General features: G+C 41.0%; 1 protein-coding gene across 2 annotated transcripts in view; it reads right to left on the reverse strand.

The window, feature by feature from the left end:
- Positions 1–25,172, reverse strand: part of b4galnt1b (beta-1,4-N-acetyl-galactosaminyl transferase 1b) — a 42,003-nt gene extending 16,831 nt beyond the window's left edge. Inside the window, exons 1-3 of one of the 2 annotated variants that reach the window (XM_034166682.1) lie at positions 25,058–25,172; positions 6,891–7,186; positions 6,632–6,812 (exon numbers count right to left, since the gene is read on the reverse strand). In XM_034166682.1, the coding sequence (XP_034022573.1) occupies positions 6,632–6,812; positions 6,891–7,101 (392 nt within the window). In that variant the 5' untranslated portion in view covers positions 7,102–7,186; positions 25,058–25,172. Of the gene's footprint in view, positions 1–6,631; positions 6,813–6,886; positions 7,187–25,057 lie in introns of both variants that reach the window. The other variant, XM_034166681.1, reaches the window with a different exon arrangement.
- Between the last annotated feature and the right edge of the window lie 228 nt (positions 25,173–25,400).

The raw sequence follows: 25,400 nt of genomic DNA on the forward strand, positions 1-25,400 counted from the left end.
AACCCTCGTGCGCATGCGTGAGTTTTTCCACGCCTGTCGGTGACGTCATTCGCCTGTGAGTACTCCTTGTGGGAGGAGTCGTCCAGCCCCTCGTTGGAATTCCTTTGTCTGAGAAGTTGCTGAGAGACTGGCGCTTTGTTTGATCAAAATTTTTTCTAAACCTGTGAGACACATCGAAGTGGACATGGTTCGAAAAATTAAGCTGGTTTTCAGTGAAAATTTTAACGGCTGATGAGAGATTTTGAGGTGACACTGTCACTTTAAGGACTTCCCACGGTGCGAGACGTCGCGCTCAGGCGGCGTCATCAGCCTGTTTCAAGCTGAAAACCTCCACATTTCAGGCTCTATTGATCCAGGACATCGTGAGAGAACAGAGAAGTTTCAGAAGAAGTCGGTTTCAGCATTTTATCCGGATATTCCACTGTTAAAGGAGATTTTTTTAATGAAAGACGTGCGCGGAGCGGCGGCACAGGAAAAACACCTCCGTGTTGATAACCATTTGTAAAATCCAGGCGGCTTTTGATGGCTTTCAGTGGAGTGAGTATATGAGAAATTGTGGAATATCCGGATAAAATGCTGAAACCGACTTCTTCTGAAACTTCTCTGTTCTCTCACGACGTCCTGGATCAATAGAGCCTGAAATGTGGAGGTTTTCATTTTGAAACAGGCTGATGACGCCGCCTGAGAGCGCTGTGCGACGTCTCGCACTGTGGGAAGTCCTTAAAGCGACAGTGTCACCTCAAAATCTCTCATCAGCCGTTAAAACTTTCACTGAAAACCAGCTTAATTTTTCGAACCATGTCCACTTCGATGTGTCTCACAGGTTTAGAAAAAATTTTGATCAAACAAAGCGCCAGTCTCTCAGCAACTTCTCAGACAAAGGAATTCCGACGAGGGGCTGGACGACTCCTCCCACAAGGAGTGCTCACAGGCGAATGACGTCACCGACAGGCGTGGAAAAACTCACGCATGCGCACGAGGGTTCAAGCATGTCTGACGTAAAAACATATGAATGAAATCCATATAGTTATTGAAAAAAATAAAAAGGACCTATACTTTATGGACAGACCTCGTATATATATATATATATATATATATATATATATATATATATATATATATAAAATGTTATTTTATTTATGCCTTTTTTATACTATATGTTTGTTTTATGTTTTGTATGTGATGGTATGTCTATTTGGACGTTGGAGTCTGCAATAAAGTTTGATGATGATGATGATGAGATATTGAAGATTATTTTTTTAGGTCATTCAGAGGTCAACATCCCCCCGGCTTGCTCCAAAATGAACCAGACTGGTCTACTTTTTAAGTGCTTCGTTTGTGTTGATTTGTGCCGTTAAAATAAAATTTTTTCTGGCACAACTCAACACATGTTTCAGTATAAATGTGTGTAACGGTGACATTCTTGTGTCAATAGTTAGCATGCTAGCATCAACATAAGTATCATTCCATAACCTCATATGTCTTATTGGATTACAAAAACATTTCTAGATGCAGAAATGTTTATTTCTTGCTAACTTTTACAAAATACAAGCGAAAAATGTCAAACATTGGATTTATATAGAAATACAGCTGTCTCAGAGTGTATACTGCTACACTGGATTATTTTGTCCGAGTGAGCAACAAATGTACATCAAACTGATGTCACGCTGCTTAACTCAGATTGTCAGTCACTATGTCGTATTACTCAGCTTTAAAATGAGACTTAATATAGATAATATACTTAATATAGACTTCTCGTCTATTTTGGCCTTGCCTACCTAGCGGAAAAGTGTCCACTTGTTTCTTGTCACTAAAACGCCCACTCTGATTGAAAATGAATGGTGGCTCGTCGGTTTGCCTCTCGCTTGCAGCTAATGTGGCCATGGGATTATAGCCACCATGTATTATGGACAAATATGTTCCCTTTAACTCATCAGTCTTGGGAAGGCGTTATGCACCATCAATGCTGGAGTACCTCAAGGCTCCATACTAGGCCCCCTCCTGTTTATCACCTTCATAGACAACATCTCGCAAGATCTGGAAAACCAGTCCATCCTGTATGCAGATGATGCCACCTTCTTGCTGCTATATCTCTCTATTAGGACTTAGCTAAGATAGAGACATGGGCTAAGACATGGAACGTCCTGTTTGGTGCTGCAAAATGCAAAAGCACTGTCATCTCCAACCAGAGAGATGCTGATGGGAACCATCCACCACTCCACTTCTTTGGTGTTACTCTTGAAGAAGCTGACAGCGTGGACGTTCTTGGTCTTACCTTGAATAACAACTTGTCCTGGAACCAAGTAGTCACCAAAATGTCTAAGGCTGAATCTCAATTCTACCCCTCGGCCCTTCCCCTTACCCCTTCCCCTCCATTTTGCGCGGGCAAGAGAGACAGAGGGGTGTCTCAATTCTCTTTTTGGAGCAAGGCACAGGTGTAGGTGGAGGGCTACAAACCCCTCCAAACAGTGAATCTGGATGCACACTCTGTTTGGAGGGGTAGGAGGAGCTTACTGCTGTCTCCAAAGAAACAAACATGGCGCCGAAAGAGCTGCACAAATGTAAGCAGCTTTCATTACAAAATACGGTGTTTAGAAAGTTATAACTTGCCAAAAATCTTTACAGGCAGTTGTTTATAACAGCAACGTGTATGCTGCTGGATGCATGCTGCGTATATTTTCATTCTGAAGAATATCATAACTTCGCTCATGCGCTGAGGCGTTTTAATGCACATACACACGAACACTACGATAAGACACTTTTATATCTCACAATGGAGAAAATCAGGATAAAGGATAAGCACGTTAATTTGTATGTTCATACATCTTTGGATAATATCAATCCCTGCTGTTGGATTTCAAGGTCTGTAACGTGTGTGTATTTTGTAAACAAACAGGGAGCCCTGAACACACTCGTCTCCTAATAAGCTTTCAGGCAGAAAATGATAAGTTTTATCAATGGGAATAAGTTGGAAAATATATACCCACATGTATATGTGCAGTGGTGTCAAAAGTACACACATTTGTTACTTAAGTAGAAGTATAGATACTGCAGTTTAAAAACACTCTGGTAAAAGTTGAAGTATCAACTTGACCTCTTTACTCACGTAAAAGTGAAAAAGTATGTGCTCCAAAACCTACTTAAAGTATAAAAGTATAAAGTAACCTTAAAAAAAAAGAAAAAAAAAAAAGTAGATGCCACTAGATGAATTGAAAGCTTAATTTAAAATCTTATTCGTTCTACATGTGGCCCAAGACCCAAAACCCAAAATTACCCCCCAACACCACCTGCACGAAAATGTTTCAATTCTAGAAGCTCTGAAATGCAATCTGGGACTATTTCAGACAATAAACTGCAGTGAGTGCAGCATCCATTTAGTGAGAAAAAACAACTTTCCTTATTCAGATTCATTCCAGTAGTATTCTGCTCTTACTAGGATGCAGCAGTTTTCTAGTTTGGCAGATAGTTCTGGAGGAAATCACTGAAGAAATTAACAAACTGAAAATATGGTTTGACCGAAACAAACTGTCATTAAATAAGCCAGGGATGAAGTGGAGGTGTAAGAGTCACTAGGTGTTCACAGGAAACATTTATGTATGTATGTATTTATTTATGTATGTTCATTGTTAGTTGCTTTTATATTTTCTGTTGTGTTTCTATTCAGGTTCTTTTTGCCTCTTTCTCTAAAATTGTATATAATAATCATTAGATTATTAATATATAAACAAAAATAAATTTAAGAAATTACAATTTGAAAACAAATGCACCTGAACGTGATGAGAGCTGCAACTGCTTAATGCTAAGTTTTAACATTGAAAATGCCATAGACATGCTAACGCGTTAGCGTCGCTCCCGTTTTTAAGTTATAAAATACATCAATCAACTGTTTCAGAAGACCATAACAGGTGGGTTTAACATAGAAAAGGTAAATAATACTCACAGACGTATGCTCTTTAGGGTTTTAGCGGGGGAAAATTAAGCGAAAGAACGAAAGAATAAACGAAGCAATAGGTCGAAGCATTGCTTCAATCTGCGAACCACTGCTTGGATTGGTTCACGGTTCAAAGCAAAGCCGCGCTGCAGAAAAGTTGATTACAGGCGCATATATATATATATAGCATATGCTATATAGCATATATAGCATATGCTATATATATATAGCATATATATATAGCATATATAGCATATATATATATATATAGCATATATATATATATATGCATATATATATATATATGCTATATATATATATATATGCTATATATATATATATATATGCTATATATATATATATATGCTATATATATATATATATATGCTATATATATATGCTATATATATATATGCTATATATATATATTATATATATATGCTATATATATATATATATATATATGCTATCATTTAGATAAATATACTTATATGCTAGCATATATATATATACTATAATAGCTATCCGCATATAATATATATATAGTATATGCTATATATATGATATATACTTATGCTAATATATTATATTATAATATCTTGCTATATATATAGATATATATAGTCTATATATATATATATATATATAATTATGGCTATATATATATATAGCAATATATATAGATATGCTATATATATAGATATGCTATATATATAGATATGCTATATATATATAGCATATATATATATATAGCATATATAAACATTAAACTGAAGGCAAGAGTAACGAGGCTGTTTGTTTTAAAAATGTAAGGAATAGAAAGTACAGATACTTGTGTGAAAATGTAATGAGTAGAAGTCAGAAGTAGGCAGAAAAATAAGTAAAGGAGTAAAGTATAGATACCTAAAAAGTGTACTTAAGTACAGTAACGAAGTATTTGTACTTCGTTACTTGACACCTCTGGATATGTGTAACACATAACCTGACGTCCTGCTATTATTTGTCAAGGAAATTTCTAAAGGAAACAGGGCTGGATGCAAAAAATGGGAGAATGTGAAAAAGAAATATAAGGTTAACAGAACTAGATGCAGCCCATAAGATACATACAGGTGCTGGTCATATAATTAGAATATCATGAAAAAGTTGATTTATTTCAGTAATTCCATTCAAAAAGTGAAACTTGTATAATGTATACATTCATTCCACACAGACTGATATATTTCAAGTGTTTATTTTAATTACTAGTTCATTAATTAATTAATTGCTAATCAATCAATTAATGATTAATCTATTAACAATATTAATTATTACTAATGATTATTATTAGTATTATTAACATCAATTAATTACTAATTAATTAATTATTAATACTACTAATAATAATTATTATTATTATTATAAATTACTAATTAATTAAATTAATTATTAATACCACAAAATTCTCCGACATGATTGCGATGCGTCGAAGAAATCTGAGACTTCTATTTCTTTGCATTTACACAGAAAGGCGAGAACATGAAAAGAGCAAACAGGCTACTGCAACAAGTTGCGCCTCGGTTGCCATGTTAACAAACAGTGGAGAAGGCAGTTTTTTTCTGGAAGGCGGAGGGGTGTCTCAATTCATAGGGCTAGTGGCTTACCCCTTCCCCTTACCTCTTGTTATAAAGGGGTAGGGCCAAGGGGTGGGGAACAAAAGAAAATTGAGATTAGGCCTAAGACAGCTGGCCAACGACTGGGACTCCTCAGAAGAGTTTCTCCATCTACATTCTACCTGCCCAGAGAGCCATCATCTACAAGGCCACGATACGAGCAAAAATGGAATATGCTAGCAGTGCCTGGATTGGTGCAACCTCCATTTCACTAGCTCACTAGGGGAGGTGATGGTCTAGTGCAGGGGTGGCCAAGTTCGGTCCTCGAGAGCCATATTCCTGACAAGACGAGTCTTTCATTGGATTCAGGTGTGTTGGAGCAGGGAGACAACTAAGAGTGTCAGGAATGTGGCTCTCGAGGACCGAACTTGGCCACCCCTGGTCTAGTGGTTAAAGTGTTGGGCTTGAGACCAGAGGATCCTCAGTTCAAATCCCTGCCTGACCGGAAAATCTCTAAGGCCCTTGGGGAAGGTCCTTAATCCCCTAGTTGCTCCCAGTGTGTAGTGAGTACCTTGTATGTTAGCACCCTCACATCGGGGTGAATGTGAGGCATTATTTGTAAAGCGCTTTGAGTGTCTGATGAGGATGGAAAAGCACTATATAAATGCAGTCCATTTACCATTTTAGCTTGACTCCATCCAAAACAGAGCTAAGCGAGTCATTGGTCTGCCAAAAAATGAGTATGCAGATCACCATATTTAGCCACTGAGCCACACGCAGGGCAGTTGGAGCAGCTACCCTCTTCCATCATATGTTCTACAGGGAGGCCCCTGAGTTGTTATGCCAGCTGTCCCAATCCCAAGATCAAACCTTGTCAGCCATGCAAGATCATTTCTACCATCTACGGCCCTATTATGGAAGTCTCTTCCTGCGCAAATTCCACCCATTAGATCAAGGGCCAGCTTCAGCAGGGAGGTTAATCGCTTTCTGGGTGCTACTTCATCAGCAGCTTCTAAATGATTTTTTTTGTCTCTGTTGTTAATGTCATGTCATTAAAAAAATGCTTCTTGCTTTGTTACATCACTGACCTTTTTTCTTTGGTGCTGCTTACCTCTTCTGGAAGCTCTGGTACTCCTTGGCCCGTCTTTGCTTTAATTCATCCAACTCAGAGGCCTCAAAGGCGGTATGCAGTGGATGAGCGGACACTCGTGGGAATAAGAGCTGAGCAAATGGAAAGTTTACGCCGCCACTCTCACCCTCACAGACACATCCATTACGTGCCAATAAACTGAAAAGCCAATGAGACATATGTGATACAAATGCATGGAATAAAAAAGCCAATTAGATGTTCTCTCTTAACTCTTACCCAACCACGCTGTCTCTCATGCGATATGGGATGTTGCCTAATCTGTGGTCTGGTTCTAGGAGCCTCTCCTCCAGATGGCGCTGTACTATGGGCCCGTGTCGCTGCCACACATCCACAGTGGTGTAAGAATGTGTGGGCCAAGAATGGATGACAGCTAACACCAGCACCACTGACACCAAGATGGCGAGCAGCACCCTCTTTTTCAGGGAACGCATCTTAAAATCTGCCGTAGTGGACGAAGCCCAAAAAAGATGTAAACCTCACCATGGCTCCTACTTTGTATGGTATTCTTTAGCCACTCTGTTGGTAAAACGATATTAAAAAATTAGTGGCACAGCTTAAAGAGATGCAGACACACAGCAATTTTAGTCAAATTAAATATTGTAATCAGCATACACTGGATTAGCATAATGTCACCACTCCCCACTGCCTTGCACCATTTTGGTGATTGGTCTTTCTCACAGCCTTATTGTTGCTGCATAAATTTCACTCATATGAGTTCTTTTGAACCACACTATGATAATTTGAGAAACATTTCTTAGTTTGTGTGTGTGTTTGTGTTCCACTACTCCTCAGAGGTGCTTTGGTTAATTTCTTTCAAATCTGCTGTGTGCATGTAGGTTGAACTCTGAACTGCCCTTAAGGGGTTTTGTTTTGGCAAATGTCAAGGTCACAGGAGCTAAAAATCTACATTTTGTGTTATCTGTTTGTTTCCCTAATCCTCCTAGGTCCACCAAATTTAATATGTGGATGACAATCAACCCTTAGAAATGCCCTTAAAAGGGCTTGTTTGGACAAAGGTCAAGGTCACTGGGGACATAGGGCAAAATTCAGATTTTTACATCTGCCAAGGATGTAATATAATCATTAGTATTTATTTATTTATTTGTCTGTCTGTTACGTCAAAACTACTGCACAGATTTTGACGAACTTTTCACCACATATAGATATTAGGCCACGGAAGACCCCATTAAATTTTGGAGGTGATCTGGATCAAGTCAAATTTTCCAAAGGTCAATCATTGGAATTAAGGTCATTGGGGTTAAAGGTCTAACGAACTTGGTATATCAATTAAGGTTGACATAAAAATCGCCATTAAAAAACAAAATTATTTTGGAAAAGTTTAAAGAATTTGATTTTCAACCCATTTTGGACTAAGGCTGGCACTTAGCCAGAGGTCAATCATGTGGCTGAAGGTCACTGGGGTCAAATGTCAAATTGACGTAGCCATTACTGTCTTCATAGTTGTGGTACTATTACCTAGTAATAGTAGGTGGTAGGCTAGTAACCACTGGTGGTTGGCTCTCACTGCGGTATTGTATCACTTCCTGTTCCGGAGCACAGCGGTGTTTTTCTGTATCTGTTAGCTGTTTAATCTGCGCAGTTAGATTGATCTAGTTATCTAGATTACGATTTGTTTCCCAGTGTAATCTTTACGTGCCTTAACTAAAGCACTCCTTCTGCTGAATCACCTCTAAATTATTTACACATTATTCACTTTGCGTGTTTTTAGGAATCCGCTAGCTTAGCGTAGCTACTAGCTCTTAGCCGATTTAGCATGGCGGCTTCTCCTGTCTCTCCCGCACTTTTCTGCTCTGGGTGTGAAATGTTTAGTTATTCCTCGGCCTCCTTTAGCAGTAATGGTACTTGTAATAAGTGTAGCTTATTCGTAGCTTTGGAGGCCAGGCTGGGCGAATTGGAGACTCGGCTCCGCACCGTGGAAAATTCTACAGCTAGCAAGGCCCCTGTAGTCGGTGCGGACCAAGGTAGCTTAGCCGCTGTTAGTTCCCCCCTGGCAGATCCCGAGCAGCCGGGAAAGCAGGCCGACTGGGTGACTGTGAGGAGGAAGCGTAGCCCTAAACAGAAGCCCCGTGTACACCGCCAACCCGTTCACATCTCTAACCGTTTTTCCCCACTCGACGACACACCCGCCGAGGATCAAACTCTGGTTATTGGCGACTCTGTTTTGAGAAATGTGAAGTTAGCGACACCAGCAACCATAGTCAATTGTCTTCCGGGGGCCAGAGCAGGCGACATTGAAGGAAATTTGAAACTGCTGGCTAAGGCTAAGCGTAAATTTGGTAAGATTGTAATTCACGTCGGCAGTAATGACACCCGGTTACGCCAATCGGAGGTCACTAAAATTAACATTAAATCGGTGTGTAACTTTGCAAAAACAATGTCGGACTCTGTAGTTTTCTCTGGGCCCCTCCCCAATCGGACCGGGAGTGACATGTTTAGCCGCATGTTCTCCTTGAATTGCTGGCTGTCTGAGTGGTGTCCAAAAAATGAGGTGGGCTTCATAGATAATTGGCAAAGCTTCTGGGGAAAACCTGGTCTTGTTAGGAGAGACGGCATCCATCCCACTTTGGATGGAGCAGCTCTCATTTCTAGAAATCTGGCCAATTTTCTTAAATCCTCCAAACCGTGACTATCCAGGGTTGGGACCAGGAAGCAGAGTTGTAGTCTTACACACCTCTCTGCAGCTTCTCTCCCCCTGCCATCCCCTCATTACCCCATCCCCGTAGAGACGGTGCCTTCTCCCAGACCACCAATAACCAGCAAAAATCTATTTAAGCATAAAAATTCAAAAAGAAAAAATAATATAGCACCTTCAACTGCACCACAGACTAAAACAGTTAAATGTGGTCTGTTAAACATTAGGTCTCTCTCTTCTAAGTCCCTGTTAGTAAATGATATAATAATTGATCAACATATTGATTTATCCTGCCTTACAGAAACCTGGTTACAGCAGGATGAATATGTTAGTTTAAATGAGTCAACACCCCCGAGTCACACTGTCAGAATGCTCGTAGCACGGGCCGGGGCGGAGGATTAGCAGCAATCTTCCATTCCAGCTTATTAATTAATCAAAAACCCAGACAGAGCTTTAATTCATTTGAAAGCTTGTCTCTTAGTCTTGTCCATCCAAATTGGAAGTCCCAAAAACCAGTTTTATTTGTTATTATCTATCGTCCACCTGGTCGTTACTGTGAGTTTCTCTGTGAATTTTCAGACCTTTTGTCTGACTTAGTGCTTAGCTCAGATAAGATAATTATAGTGGGCGATTTTAACATCCACACAGATGCTGAGAATGACAGCCTCAACACTGCATTTAATCTATTATTAGACTCTATTGGCTTTGCTCAAAAAGTAAATGAGTCCACCCACCACTTTAATCATATCTTAGATCTTGTTCTGACTTATGGTATGGAAATAGAAGACTTAACAGTATTCCCTGAAAACTCCCTTCTGTCTGATCATTTCTTAATAACATTTACATTTACTCTGATGGACTACCCAGCAGTGGGGAATAAGTTTCATTACACTAGAAGTCTTTCAGAAAGCGCTGTAACTAGGTTTAAGGATATGATTCCTTCTTTATGTTCTCTAATGCCATATACCAACACAGTGCAGAGTAGCTACCTAAACTCTGTAAGGGAGATAGAGTATCTCGTCAATAGTTTTACATCCTCATTGAAGACAACTTTGGATGCTGTAGCTCCTCTGAAAAAGAGAGCTTTAAATCAGAAGTGTCTGACTCCGTGGTATAACTCACAAACTCGTAGCTTAAAGCAGATAACCCGTAAGTTGGAGAGGAAATGGCATCTCACTAATTTAGAAGATCTTCACTTAGCCTGGAAAAAGAGTCTGTTGCTCTATAAAAAAGCCCTCCGTAAAGCTAGGACATCTTTCTACTCATCACTAATTGAAGAAAATAAGAACAACCCCAGGTTTCTTTTCAGCACTGTAGCCAGGCTGACAAAGAGTCAGAGCTCTATTGAGCTGAGTATTCCATTAACTTTAACTAGTAATGACTTCATGACTTTCTTTGCTAACAAAATTTTAACTATTAGAGAAAAAATTACTCATAACCATCCCAAAGACGTATCGTTATCTTTGGCTGCTTTCAGTGATGCCGGTATTTGGTTAGACTCTTTCTCTCCGATTGTTCTGTCTGAGTTATTTTCATTAGTTACTTCATCCAAACCATCAACATGTTTATTAGACCCCATTCCTACCAGGCTGCTCAAGGAAGCCCTACCATTATTTAATGCTTCGATCTTAAATATGATCAATCTATCTTTGTTAGTTGGCTATGTACAACAGGCTTTTAAGGTGGCAGTAATTAAACCATTACTTAAAAAGCCATCACTTGACCCAGCTATCTTAGCTGATTATAGGCCAATCTCCAACCTTCCTTTTCTCTCAAAAATTCTTGAAAGGGTAGTTGTAAAACAGCTAACTGATCATCTGCAGAGGAATGGTCTATTTGAAGAGTTTCAGTCAGGTTTTAGAATTCATCATAGTACAGAAACAGCATTAGTGAAGGTTACAAATGATCTTCTTATGGCCTCGGACAGTGGACTCATCTCTGTGCTTGTTCTGTTAGACCTCAGTGCTGCTTTTGATACTGTTGACCATAAAATTTTATTACAGAGATTAGAGCATGCCATAGGTATTAAAGGCACTGCGCTGCGGTGGTTTGAATCATATTTGTCTAATAGATTACAATTTGTTCATGTAAATGGGGAATCTTCTTCACAGACTAAAGTTAATTATGGAGTTCCACAAGGTTCTGTGCTAGGACCAATTTTATTCACTTTATACATGCTTCCCTTAGGCAGTATTATTAGACGGTATTGCTTAAATTTTCATTGTTACGCAGATGATACCCAGCTTTATCTATCCATGAAGCCAGAGGACACACACCAATTAGCTAAACTGCAGGATTGTCTTACAGACATAAAGACATGGATGACCTCTAATTTCCTGCTTTTAAACTCAGATAAAACTGAAGTTATTGTACTTGGCCCCACAAATCTTAGAAACATGGTGTCTAACCAGATCCTTACTCTGGATGGCATTACCCTGACCTCTAGTAATACTGTGAGAACTCTTGGAGTCATTTTTGATCAGGATATGTCATTCAAAGCGCATATTAAACAAATATGTAGGACTGCTTTTTTGCATTTACGCAATATCTCTAAAATCAGAAAGGTCTTGTCTCAGAGTGATGCTGAAAAACTAATTCATGCATTTATTTCCTCTAGGCTGGACTATTGTAATTCATTATTATCAGGTTGTCCTAAAAGTTCCCTAAAAAGCCTTCAGTTAATTCAAAATGCTGCAGCTAGAGTACTGACGGGGACTAGAAGGAGAGAGCATATCTCACCCATATTGGCCTCTCTTCATTGGCTTCCTGTTAATTCTAGAATAGAATTTAAAATTCTTCTTCTTACTTATAAGGTTTTGAATAATCAGGTCCCATCTTATCTTAGGGACCTCGTAGTACCATATCACCCCAATAGAGCGCTTCGCTCTCAGACTGCAGGCTTACTTGTAGTTCCTAGGGTTTGTAAGAGTAGAATGGGAGGCAGAGCCTTCAGCTTTCAGGCTCCTCTCCTGTGGAACCAGCTCCCAATTCGGATCAGGGAGACAGACACCCTCTCTGCTTTTAAGATTAAGCTTAAAACTTTCCTTTTTGCTAAAGCTTATAGTTAGGGCTGGATCAGGTGACCCTGAACCATCCCTTAGTTATGCTGCTATAGACGTAGACTGCTGGGGGGTTCCCATGATGCACTGTTTCTTTCTCTTTTTGCTCTGTATGCACCACTCTGCATTTAATCATTAGTGATCGATCTCTGCTCCCCTCCACAGCATGTCTTTTTCCTGGTTCTCTCCCTCAGCCCCAACCAGTCCCAGCAGAAGACTGCCCCTCCCTGAGCCTGGTTCTGCTGGAGGTTTCTTCCTGTTAAAAGGGAGTTTTTCCTTCCCACTGTAGCCAAGTGCTTGCTCACAGGGGGTCGTTTTGACCGTTGGGGTTTTACATAATTATTGTATGGCCTTGCCTTACAATATAAAGCGCCTTGGGGCAACTGTTTGTTGTGATTTGGCGCTATATAAAAAAATTGATTGATTGATTGATAGTAATACCAACCTGGTCTCACGGCAAGTCGTGATTCAGCAGCCCAAAATATACATTAATCTATTGGGTCGTGATATTGTGATGAAAAGCGCCTCATTTTCGTCACGGCAGCACAAATTCATTCTAATTCATTCCATGATGGCTGCACAAAATTAAAAGTGAAGCGGGGGGGTCAGGGTTGGTTATGATTAAGGTTAGGGTTGGGGGTAGGAGTAGGGTTAGTAATAGTGAGTAAAAAAAAAAAAAAAAAAAAAAAACCATCACAAAAATTTGACTCATTTTGTGATGGGAGCACAAAAAAACAAACAAACAAAAAAACGTGAGACTGGGCTGAGTAATACATGGACTAGTGGTTAAAGCGTTGGGCTTGAGACCAGAGGATCCTCAGTTCAAATCTCAGCCTGACCGGGAAATCACTAAGGGCCCTTGGGCAAGGTCCTTAATCCCCTAGTTGCTCCTGGTGTGTAGTGGGCACCTTGGCAGTAGCCTCACATCAGGTGAATGTGAGGCATTGATGTGTAAAATGCTTTTCCATCTGATACAGATGGAAAAGCGCGATATAAATGCAGTCCATTTTAGTAGTGTCAACGCATCGTCTAGGCTTAGATCATGAAGCATGAACTTGCTGTGATGCAAACATGCTGTTGTGGAGGAAAGCTTTATGCTACACTGCAGATTATAACATGTTAAATTTACTTTAAAAATTTGGGAAACCTTTTGCCAGACTTTCCAAGAAAACATAGACATAAAATACAAATTCATTCACCTGGGTATATTTAACATGGGTTTTACTTCAGTTTTTCCACCCTGCTCATGAAAGACTGGCAAAATGGCAAATGTTCCCCATGAATGATGTTTCAATCTCCAGCTGAGAAAATTCATACGTAACTTGTCAGTCATTAAGAGTTGTATTGTTGCTTTTGTTCTAATAATCCTCTGTAAAATCACATGGAAGTGTGCTAATATTCTGTACTGCATTTATGCTGCTGGAAATATTCAAGAAACGTATCGTGTGTTAATACAGCCATTAACACAGTCACCCCCAGGACTAATTAGAAGTAGAATTTTACTTGATACAATGTGGATATGATTTAACTGGACCTTGTTTGATTGTATTTTTGTTGATTAAATGATTTGTTCCTCCTTGTAGACCAAAATCTGAAGTCTGATTTAAATAACTGTACTTGATTAAATGAAAATTAACTAGTTAATGCAAACTCACTTTCCCATATTAGTGCATTTCTCAAACATAAACATAAAACACTCAAGGAAGGGTTATACGTATTTCTACTTAATTTACATGATTAAAGACTTGTGTGCAATTACACTCAACAAAAATATAAACGCAAAACTTTTGGTTTTGCTCCCATTTTGTATGAGATGAATTCAAAGATCTAAAACTTTTTTCCACATACACAATATCACCATTTCCCTCAAATATTGTTCACAAACCAGTCGAAATCTGTGATAGTAAGGACTTCTCCCTTGCTGAGATAATCCATCCCACCTCACAGGTGTGCCGTATCAACATGCTGATTAGACACCATGATTAGTGCACAGGTGTGCCTTAGACTGTCCACAATAAAAGGCCACTCTGAAAGGTGCAGTTTTATCACACAGCACAATGCCACAGATGTCGCAAGATTTGAGGGAGCGTGCAATTGGCATGCTGACAGCAGGAATGTCAACCAGAGCTGTTGCTCGTGTATTGAATGTTCATTTCTCTACCATAAGCCATCTCCAAAGGCGTTGCAGAGAATTTGGCAGTACATCCAACCAGCCTCACAACCGCAGACCACGTGTACCCACACCAGCCCAGGACCTCCACATCCAGCACGTTCACCTCCAAGATCATCAGGAACCAGCCACTCGGACAGCTGCTGAAACAATCGGTTTGCATAACCAAAGAATTTCTGCACAAACTGTCAGAAACCGTCTCAGGGAAGCTCATCTGCATGCTCGTCATCCTCATCGAGGTCTCGACCTGACTCCAGTTCGTCGTCGTAACCGACTTGAGTGGGCAAATGCTCACATTCGCTGGCGTTTGGCACGTTGGAGAGGTGTTCTCTTCATGGATGAATCCCGGTTCACACTGTTCAGGGCAGATGGCAGACAGTGTGTGTGGCGTCGTGTGGGTGAGCGGTTTTCTGATGTCAATGTTGTGGATCGAGTGGCCCATGGTGGCAGTGGGGTTATGGTATGGGCAGGCGTCTGTTATGGATGAAGAACACAGGTGCATTTTATTGATAGTATTTTGAATGCACAGAGATACCGTGACGAGATCCTGAGGCCCATTGTTGTGCCATACATCCAAGAACATCACCTCATGTTGCAGCAGGATAATGCACGGCCCCATGTTGCAAGGATCTGTACACAGTTCTTGGAAGCTGAAAATGTCCCAGTTCTTGCATGGCCGGCATACTCACCGGACATGTCACCCATTGAGCATGTTTGGGATGCTCTGGACCGGCGTATACGACAGCGTGTACCAGTTCCTGCCAATATCCAGCAACTTCGCACAGCCATTGAAGAGGAGTGGACCAACATTCCGCAGGCCACAATTGACAACCTGAGCAACTCTATGCGAAGGAGATGTGTTGCACTGCATGAGGCAAATGGTGGTCACACCAGATACTGACTGGTATCCCCCCCAATAAAACAAAACTGCACCTTTCAGAGTGGCCTTTTATTGTGGACAGTCTAAGGCACACCTGTGCACTAATCACGGTGTCTAATCAGCATCTTGATATGGCACACCTGTGAGGTGGGATGGATTATCTCAGCAAAGGAGAAGTGCTCACTATCACAGATTTAGACTGGTTTGTGAACAATATTTGAGGGAAATGGTGATATTGTGTATGTGGAAAAAGTTTTAGATCTTTGAGTTCATCTCATACAAAATGGGAGCAAAACCAAAAGTGCTGCGTTTATATTTTTGTTGAGTGTATTAATTGTTTGGATACAATGTGTTGATTTCTCCACATCTTCTTTTCAAACATAAAGCCAGAACAGAATACTGTAAGATGATGTGTGTTGTGAAAGTGTAGGAACACGGACCCACAACAGGGGGCGCTAAATGAACGGACAATGGATAAGCCAAACAGTAACAATTTAATGTTGTGAAATGCACAACGGAATACAGACAAACACAGTTTTGGTACCACAGACAATTAAATGTTAAGTGACGTGTGGGCAGGCTTGAAGATAGGAGACCTCTGTCTAGAACCGAGCCGGATCCCACACAGCCTCCACCGCCAACGGATCTGAAGAACACCGGAGCCGCCAAGTCCTGGAGCCCCAGGTGGCCACTGTCTCCAGCTGTCAGACCGGGTACTGCTGGCAGAGAACAGAAACAGTTTTGATGAGTGTGAGTTCGCACACTCAGTAATTCCACCGTCTGTGTTCTTTTGGGAGGGAGCACCTCCACCTCTAATCACACACTCGTGCAGCTCCTGTCTAACCACTTATCTGGATGGAGTGTGGAGCGAAGCCGTCGCTGATCACACCTAACGCCAATCCAACGAATAAGGAACACCACAGGAATACGGCTGCAAAAAGAGTTCAGACTATAATGCAGTTTCACGTTCAGCAGAGAAATTACCTCCAAGGTAGCTGATTTCTCGGCGGGGAGGTGGAGTTGCAGTCCGGCCTTTATGGTGGTGGTGGTATGATGTGAAATGAGTGACAGCTGGGGCTGATGATGGGTGACAGCTGTCACTCCCGGTTGCTATGACGCCCTCGGGCTTCAGTTCAAGCAGGCGCCATCTGGTGGTGGTGGGCCAGCAGTACCTCCTCTTCAGCGGCCCACACAACAATATGGCTTTTACTGCTAGTGACAAAGGGACCTTAATGTTTCACTGTGACAGTGTTCCTTCAGTCTCCCTTTGACTAATCAGCTCTTAGACCTAGAAGGGTTATACGATAACAAATGGCTTTTGTGGCAACTGTTTAATTGTTGCACTGATAGACAAAGAGAATACGGAGAACATAAAAAGATATACATATGAGTAACGACAGTGACTGAACCAACAATGGGCACAGGAAAACCCTTAGCACCTCCACTGAAAATAAATACATGTGGAAATATAAAGCAGATTAATTGAAATAATAAATACATTTGGAAATACAAACATAAGATTCTAAGCAATTTTCATACACTACAAAGTAACATGGTGAATATTAAGCATACTTCAGATTTATATTTTAATACATAAGGATCGTTTATCCAGGCATGTATGGGTTCGTTAGAGCTTTTAATCAGCTTGAATACAACTTACAAAGCTTCATTTATAAAAATCCATCGAGAATTATGATAGAAAAAAAAAAAAACTATCACAGTAAATGAACAGAATGGCATATTTTCCCCAAATTTCCACACTTTACATAAAACATTTTTTTTTCTACTCAGACATGTATGGGTTCATTAGAAAGAGCAATTAAAGGGCTTTAAAACAAGGCTACTTTTATTAAAATCTGTTAACAAATAGCGACAGAGAGAAAAGCAGCACAGTTTGTCATAATTTCCCCAAATTTCTGCATTTTACATAAAAGTTTTTTTTTCACCCACACATGCATAGGTTCATTGGAAAGAGCTTTCAAATGGCTTTAAAACAAGCCTACATTTATTAAAATCTGTTAAGAAATAGCGACACTAGTGCAAAAAAAGTGGTCAGTTTATTATTGATGATCAGCACACCTCCACCCTTAGTAATGGCGCCTTCCTGTCCTGAGTGACGCTAATAGATTGAGGCGCGCACATCCATTCCAGGTCTATATTTCCATGAGTTTAGCTAGTTAGCATGTAGTTGCCATCGAAATGTGTCGGCTAACTTTGTGAGCATATAATGACTTCTACCATTATGTACTAAATGGATAACATGAGGCTGTTATGCCCAGCTAGTGATTAGACAATGCCATGTTACAGTAGTAACATTATACGAGGTCTATTAGAAAAGTATCCAACCTTATTATTTTTTTCAAAAACCATATGGATTTGAATCACGTGTGATTACATCAGACATGCTTGAACCCTCGTGGGCATGCGAGAGTTTTTTCACGCCTGTCTGTTATGTCATTCGCCTGTGGGCAGTCTTTGAGTGAGGAGTCGCCCACCCTCTTGTCGTTTTTTTCATTGTTTAGGAATGGCTCAGAGACTGCTGCTTTGTTTGAACAAAATTTTTTTCAAAACTGTAAGGCACAACTGAGTGGACACCATTCGATAAATTCAGCTGGTTTTCGGTAAAATTTTAACGACTGATGAGAGATTTTGGTCTGGTAGTGTCGCCGTAAGGACGGCCCATGGTGCCTGACGACGATCTGCGCTTCAAGGCGGCAGTGTCTCGCCATTTCAAGTTGAAAACTTCCACATTTCAGGCTCTGTTGACCCAGTAAGTCATCAGAGGACAGAGAACTTTCAGAAGAAGTCGGCATGAGGAGTTTATTCGGACATTCCATTGTTAATGGACATTTTGTAATGAAAGAACATGCGGGCAGAGTTGCATGTCGGGCCGGACCCAACCGCGGGGGGTCACGACAGGAAAAACACCTCCGTTGGAAACCTTAACGGGCAAGTTGGAACATGCCCAAGCTGTTAAACAATTTCTCAGTTACTCACTTGTTGAAAGCCATCAAAAGCCGCCTGAATTTTACAAATGGTTTTCAACACGGAGGTGTTTTTCCTTTCGCGGCGCACACAGATTCGCCGAGTCATCACGGAAATGACTCGGCGAATTGGCGCGCACGTCTTTCATTAAAAAATGTCCTTAAACAGTGGAATGTCTGCATAAAGTCCTCATGCCGGCCTCTTCTGAATCTTCTCTGTTCTCTCACGACGTCCTGGGTGAATTAAGCCTTAAATTAGGATGTTTTCAGCTCGAAACAGGCCGACGACGGCGCCTGGAGGCGCTGCAGGATGTCCCGCTCCGTGGGAAGTCCTTACACCGACAGAAACACCCCATAATCTCTCATCAGCCGTTAAACTTTTCACCGAAAACCATCTTAATTTCTCGAATAGTGTCCACTCGGATATATTCCTCACAGGTCCAGAAAATTTTTTGATAAAGCTACGCGCGCCGTCTCGAACAGCGTGTGAAACAAAGGAATTCAGCCGAGAGGGCTGGACCACATCTCACTCAAGGCCTGCCCACAGGGAAATGACGTCACCGACACGCGTGAAAAAACTCACGCATGCGCACGAGGGTTCAAGCATGATTGGTGGAATCGCACGTTATTCAAATCCATATAGTTAAAAAAAAAATAAATAAAAGGGTCGGTTTATTATCTAAGAGACCTCGTATACTGTGTATGTAAGGTGCTGCAATAAAATCCATAGATTAGCTCTCCATTAGCTACACATTAGCTGCAGTACCAAGCTAACCAGCTCCCACAACAGAGAAAAGAGGCACTGATATGCTGACAACTGCATAATATATAATTAACCACTTCAAAGGTATTATCTGATTACAAAACAGCATTTTAGAAGAAGATTTAGAAGTGTTTATTTCATGCTAACTTTCACAAAATATATATGAGAAAAAGGGCAAATATTTTAGATCTATATAGAAATACAGCTGTTTCTGAGCATATTCTACCATCCTGGATTGTTTTGTATGAGCGAACAACCAGCTGTCGTCACACTGCCTTCACTCAGATTGGTAGTTGCTCACCTTTTGGATAAAACAGACTTCTGGTTTGTTTTGGACCTGCCTAGCTGGTGGCATAGCAACGGTTGTCTCTTGTTGCTTTAAAACTCCCACTCTGATTGAAAATAAATGACAAGTTGTCGCTTTACCTTTTTCGCTAATGGTAGCTTGTAGCCAATTTGACTTTGTAGGCATCCCATGACAGCCAATCACGCATTTTTTTTTTTTTTTTTTTTGTGATAACATTGAAAAATACATCACATTTTTGTGATGCAGTCAAGTTTAGTTAACTATTTTTAACCCTACCCAAAACCCTAACCATAACCCCTGAAACTCCCCAAATTACATGATACTACCACTAATTAATTTTGTGAGACAGTCATGAAAATGTGATGCACTTCATGATGGTATCACAAAATAATTGGTTAAATTACAAACTGGTACGACATCCAGTTGTCCATGAGCACACACAGTGATAAGATGGGAAAGGAAACATGCCCTCAAATATTATTTTTGATTACAGAGAGAAGCCTCAAGCAGACCAGACACAGTGGAGTGACCACCTGCTTTTGCCACACAAACAAAATAAAACAGAATAACACAAACTTGTCAGCTCATGCAGTAATAGAAATGCTGCAGCCAAATAAACAAAAATAATTCAATGTTCACAATGACAGACAGCCTGAAAGGACAACATAGAGGTAAAGACCAGCATCCCAGCCATACCAGCCAAATAACAACTGCACTAATGCTAGATCAGTTACTGAAATTAGAACACTCCCCAGCTTCAACCCCAACTAACCCCCCCCCCCCCCAAAAAAAACAAGCCCAAACAAAACAAACAAATCAATTTCAATTTTTCAATTTTTTTTTTATGTAGCGCCAAATCACAACAAACAGCTGCCCCAAGGCGCTCCACACTGCAAGGCAAGGCCATACAATAATGATGTAAAACCCCAACGGTCAAAACGACCCCCTGTGAGCAAGCACTTGGCTACAGTGGGAAGGAAAAACTCCCTTTTAACAGGAAGAAACCTCCAGCAGAACCAGGCTCAGGGAGGGGCAGTCTTCTGCTGGGACTGGTTGGGGCTGAGGGAGAGAACCAGGAAAAAGATATGCTGTGGAGGGGAGCAGAGATCGATCACTAATGATTAAATGCAGAGTGGTGCATACAGAGCAAAAAGAGAAAGAAACAGTGCATCATGGGAACCCCCCAGCAGTCTACATCTATAGCAGCATAACTAAGGGATGGTTCAGGGTCACCTGATCCAGCCCTAACTATAAGCTTTAGCAAAAAGGAAAGTTTTAAGCCTAATCTTAAAAGTAGAGAGGGTGTCTGTCTCCCTGATCTGAATTGGGAGCTGGTTCCACAGGAGAGGAGCCTGAAAGCTGAAGGCTCTGCCTCCCATTCTACTCTTACAAACCCTAGGAACTACAAGTAAGCCTGCAGTCTGAGAGCGAAGCGCTCTATTGGGGTGATATGGTACTACGAGGTCCCTAAGATAAGATGGGACCTGATTATTCAAAACCTTATAAGTAAGAAGAAGAATTTTAAATTCTATTCTAGAATTAACAGGAAGCCAATGAAGAGAGGCCAATATGGGTGAGATATGCTCTCTCCTTCTAGTCCCCGTCAGCACTCTAGCTGCAGCATTTTGAATTAACTGAAGGCTTTTTAGGGAACTTTTAGGACAACCTGATAATAATGAATTACAATAGTCCAGCCTAGAGGAAATAAATGCATGAATTAGTTTTTCAGCATCACTCTGAGACAAGACCTTTCTGATTTTAGAGATATTGCGTAAATGCAAAAAAGCAGTCCTACATATTTGTTTAATATGCGCTTTGAATGACATATCCTGATCAAAAATGACTCCAAGATTTCTCACAGTATTACTAGAGGTCAGGGTAATGCCATCCAGAGTAAGGATCTGGTTAGACACCATGTTTCTAAGATTTGTGGGGCCAAGTACAATAACTTCAGTTTTATCTGAGTTTAAAAGCAGGAAATTAGAGGTCATCCATGTCTTTATGTCTGTAAGACAATCCTGCAGTTTAGCTAATTGGTGTGTGTCCTCTGGCTTCATGGATAGATAAAGCTGGGTATCATCTGCGTAACAATGAAAATTTAAGCAATACCGTCTAATAATACTGCCTAAGGGAAGCATATATAAAGTGAATAAAATTGGTCCTAGCACAGAACCTTGTGGAACTCCATAATTAACTTTAGTCTGTGAAGAAGATTCCCCATTTACATGAACAAATTGTAATCTATTAGACAAATATGATTCAAACCACCGCAGCGCAGTGCCTTTAATACCTATGGCATGCTCTAATCTCTGTAATAAAATTTTATGGTCAACAGTATCAAAAGCAGCACTGAGGTCTAACAGAACAAGCACAGAGATGAGTCCACTGTCCGAGGCCATAAGAAGATCATTTGTAACCTTCACTAATGCTGTTTCTGTACTATGATGAATTCTAAAACCTGACTGAAACTCTTCAAATAGACCATTCCTCTGCAGATGATCAGTTAGCTGTTTTACAACTACCCTTTCAAGAATTTTTGAGAGAAAAGCCTTTAAATCAGAGATCAAAACCTTTTTGGCATGATCATAAGCTGTATGACCATACCATATAATAAATATCACTAAGGGCCCTTGGGCAAGGTCCTTAATCCCCTAGTTGCTCCTGGTGTGTAGTGAGCACCCTCACATTGGGGTGAATCATAATGTGAGGCATTACTGTAAAGCGCTTTGAGCGTCTGATGCACATGGAAAAGCACTACATTAATTCAGTCCATTTGCCATTTAAATATCTTATCTTTATCCGGAGTCAGGTCGCGGGGCAGCAGCTCAAGCAAAGCCGCCCAGACCTGCCGATCCACACACACCTCCCCCAGCTCCTCCGGGGGAACCCCAAGGCGTTCCCAAGCCAGCCGAGAGATATAGTCCCTCCAGCATGTCCTGGGTCTTCCCCAAGGCCTCCTCCCAATGGAACGTGCCTGGAACACCTCTCCAGCGAGGCGTCCAGGGGGCATCCGGAAAAGATGCCCGTGCCACCTCAACTGACTCCTTTCGACATGGAGGAGCAGCGGCTCGACTCCAAGCTCCTCCCGAGTGACCGAGCTCCTCACCCTATCTCTAAGGGAGCACCCAGCCACCCTGCGGAGGAAACTCATCTCGGCCGCTTGTACTCGCGATCTCGTTCTTTCGGTCATGAGCCAAATCTCATGACCACAGGTGAGGATCGGAACGTAGATCGATCGGTAAATCAAGAGCATTGCCCCCCTACTCAGCTCTCTCTTCACCACGACGGTCCGATACAGCGACCGCATCACTGCAGACGCTGCACCGATCCGTCTATTGATCTCACGCTCCATCCGTCCCTCACTCATGAACAAGACCCCGAGATACTTAAACTCCTCCACTTGAGGCAAAGACACTCCACCGAGCAGCCATTCCAAAATTGAAAATGCCTGAGTCCACTTGACATCTGAAAATCATATGTTTATGTTAAAGGTTGGATAATATACAAATAATGAATGTTTTCAAGGACAATGGTAATATTTCATGAGGTGAAAGAGGCGAGCAGAGTGGACTGGAACATTTCATATTTCACCTCATGAAATATTCTTTCCATTACACGAACAAAAAAAAAAAATCATTATTTGTTTTATATAACACCTAAAACGGATCCTTGTCATTTGGTATTTTATTAATTTATAAATAAGAGAAAATGGACTTACATTTTGGTGTGCATCACCTGTCCTTTGAGGTCAAGAGGTTCCAAATAGTCCAACACAAAGTTTAAAAAGCAGTCCAATCCAAGAACAATCCTGATGATATTGTCCGTATCTGATGCTGTGTACTGATGTCTTCATGTACAGACTGCTGTCTGCTTTCCTCAGTCCAATGAAAACTTGCGACAGAAGCGCTTTCATTCGACAGCGCTTGTACTTCAGCTACAGATGTACCAGCAAATACTGCAAATGCCTCCAGACAGTTTACGGCACACTGATAACAATAATAATAATAATAATAATAATAATAATAATCTCATTCAAATTGTCGTCTCTCAGCAAAACAAACCTCGCCATGTGTGTTTTAAAGGTAAGCGCCATCGCTGCTAGTGTGAACGCGCCCGGTGGTTGTTGCATGCAGTACAAAATGTAAACGTAAGTCCCTTCAGTTGCTCCCTTGTTGGGGTCACCACAGCAAATCCGAGGTGGATCTGCATGTTTAACTGGCACAAGTTTTATGCCGGATGCCCTTCCTGCTGCAACTCCACATTACATGGAGAAATGTGGTAGGGATGGGGTTTGAACTGGGAACCTTCTGCACTGAAAACAAGTGCATTAACCACCACCCCTGCATATATATGTGTGTGTGTGTGTGTATGTATGTAAGTTGATTTCGATTATTATTAACGGGCAAAATTCTCAAAATGTATAAAATGCACAAAATGTATAGCACCAAAATTGCACGCTAAATAGCACCAACATTAACGTTACATGAAACACAGTGGCAAATGGTATGAATAATGCATGTCGCGTGACATACAAACCACCAATCAAATGACAAAGATCTTGTCAGGTGCTATATAAATGAAGAATAACACATTTAAATCTCATGGATTTGTTTTAAATTTCTAGTTATTATAGATTATTTTAAGCTTTATTACAAAATAGACAATGACTTTTTTAAAATGGATTTTTAATGACCTGACCACAGTACCATTACGGTCCAACATGGGGCTACGGTCCACACCTTGGAAATCACTGTGTTAAGGAACAATGCAACCTAACATATACAACAGTATAACATTACATCCAAACCTTCCTTTTCGTGTGTTCTCCATAGAATCTATATAAACCTTTAGTTCACATGAACAGCGTTTTGTTTTAACATTGTGTTGTGCAGCAGAGGGAGCTGTTCCCTGATTAACACAGATGTTTTTATTGTGCCGTTCTCTGGGGCCGTTTCTCCTGAGAATCACGCTGCCATTTCCTCTTTCTAATTGAATCAGCAAGCTAAATGTACCTTTGCAAATTTCCGAACACCGCTCTGTGTCGACTGGGAAAATAAATAAATAACAGTTCCACAAACACAGCTGGCAGGCTTTCTGCAGGTGCAACATCTAACCTGTAAATTTAACATTTTTTAACGGTTGTATAACCACCCGGACCGTTTAAGAGAGCTGCAAAAAAGAAGGAAAAATACAATTCTAGGCCGGTGTGAGGCGGTGCTGCTGTTTCGGTCCCTCCCAAAGTGTGCCTGACTGATCCGCTGCCCCAGTCCAAAAACACTGCATTTCTTTTCTTTTCCCCGCTTTCTTTCCTCATGAAAAACAAAGTGATTCAATAAGCTGCACCAGAATTCCGACAGTAAAGCCTGTTTGCAGATATGTGGTGATCCTCTGAAGGCCTATCAGCCTGAACTGACAAATAAAAGGCTGCAGAAAAATAAATAAAAATGCTTCATGGGTCTAATTTGGGTTAATGAAAAATAAAAAAAACCCTCTTGCACAGTTTGTATTTAGCTCGTAAATCGGTCATGCGTCGAGGTCGTATCTTGGAGAGAAAAAAATTCAAAGGCTCACCAGACTGTAGCTTCTGAAGAAACAGACACTCAGCATCCGGCTGCGTGCACAGACGCGCGCACGGGCTCCGTCACGGAGATCTCCTGTGGTGGATCAGGTCCTGGCGGATCCTGGAAAGATGCTGCCGTAGGCAGAACACCGCAAAGAGCGCAGCGCAACCGGAGGACCGGGTTCACCCGACACCGCGCAGTGTGCCACGGTTCATACCGCGCCCGCGCGTGAAGACAGCAGCGTGCATGTGCAGTGGGTGTGGCGTGCACGTTCACGGGCGTGTTCGCTGCATGACATATTTTTTAATAAGAAATCAACAGGATTCCCACCTTTGCTTAACAGACTGAAGCGA

This window comes from Thalassophryne amazonica, chromosome 3 (assembly GCF_902500255.1).
Source record: "Thalassophryne amazonica chromosome 3, fThaAma1.1, whole genome shotgun sequence".
In the NCBI taxonomy this organism is placed as follows: Eukaryota; Metazoa; Chordata; class Actinopteri; order Batrachoidiformes; family Batrachoididae; genus Thalassophryne; species Thalassophryne amazonica.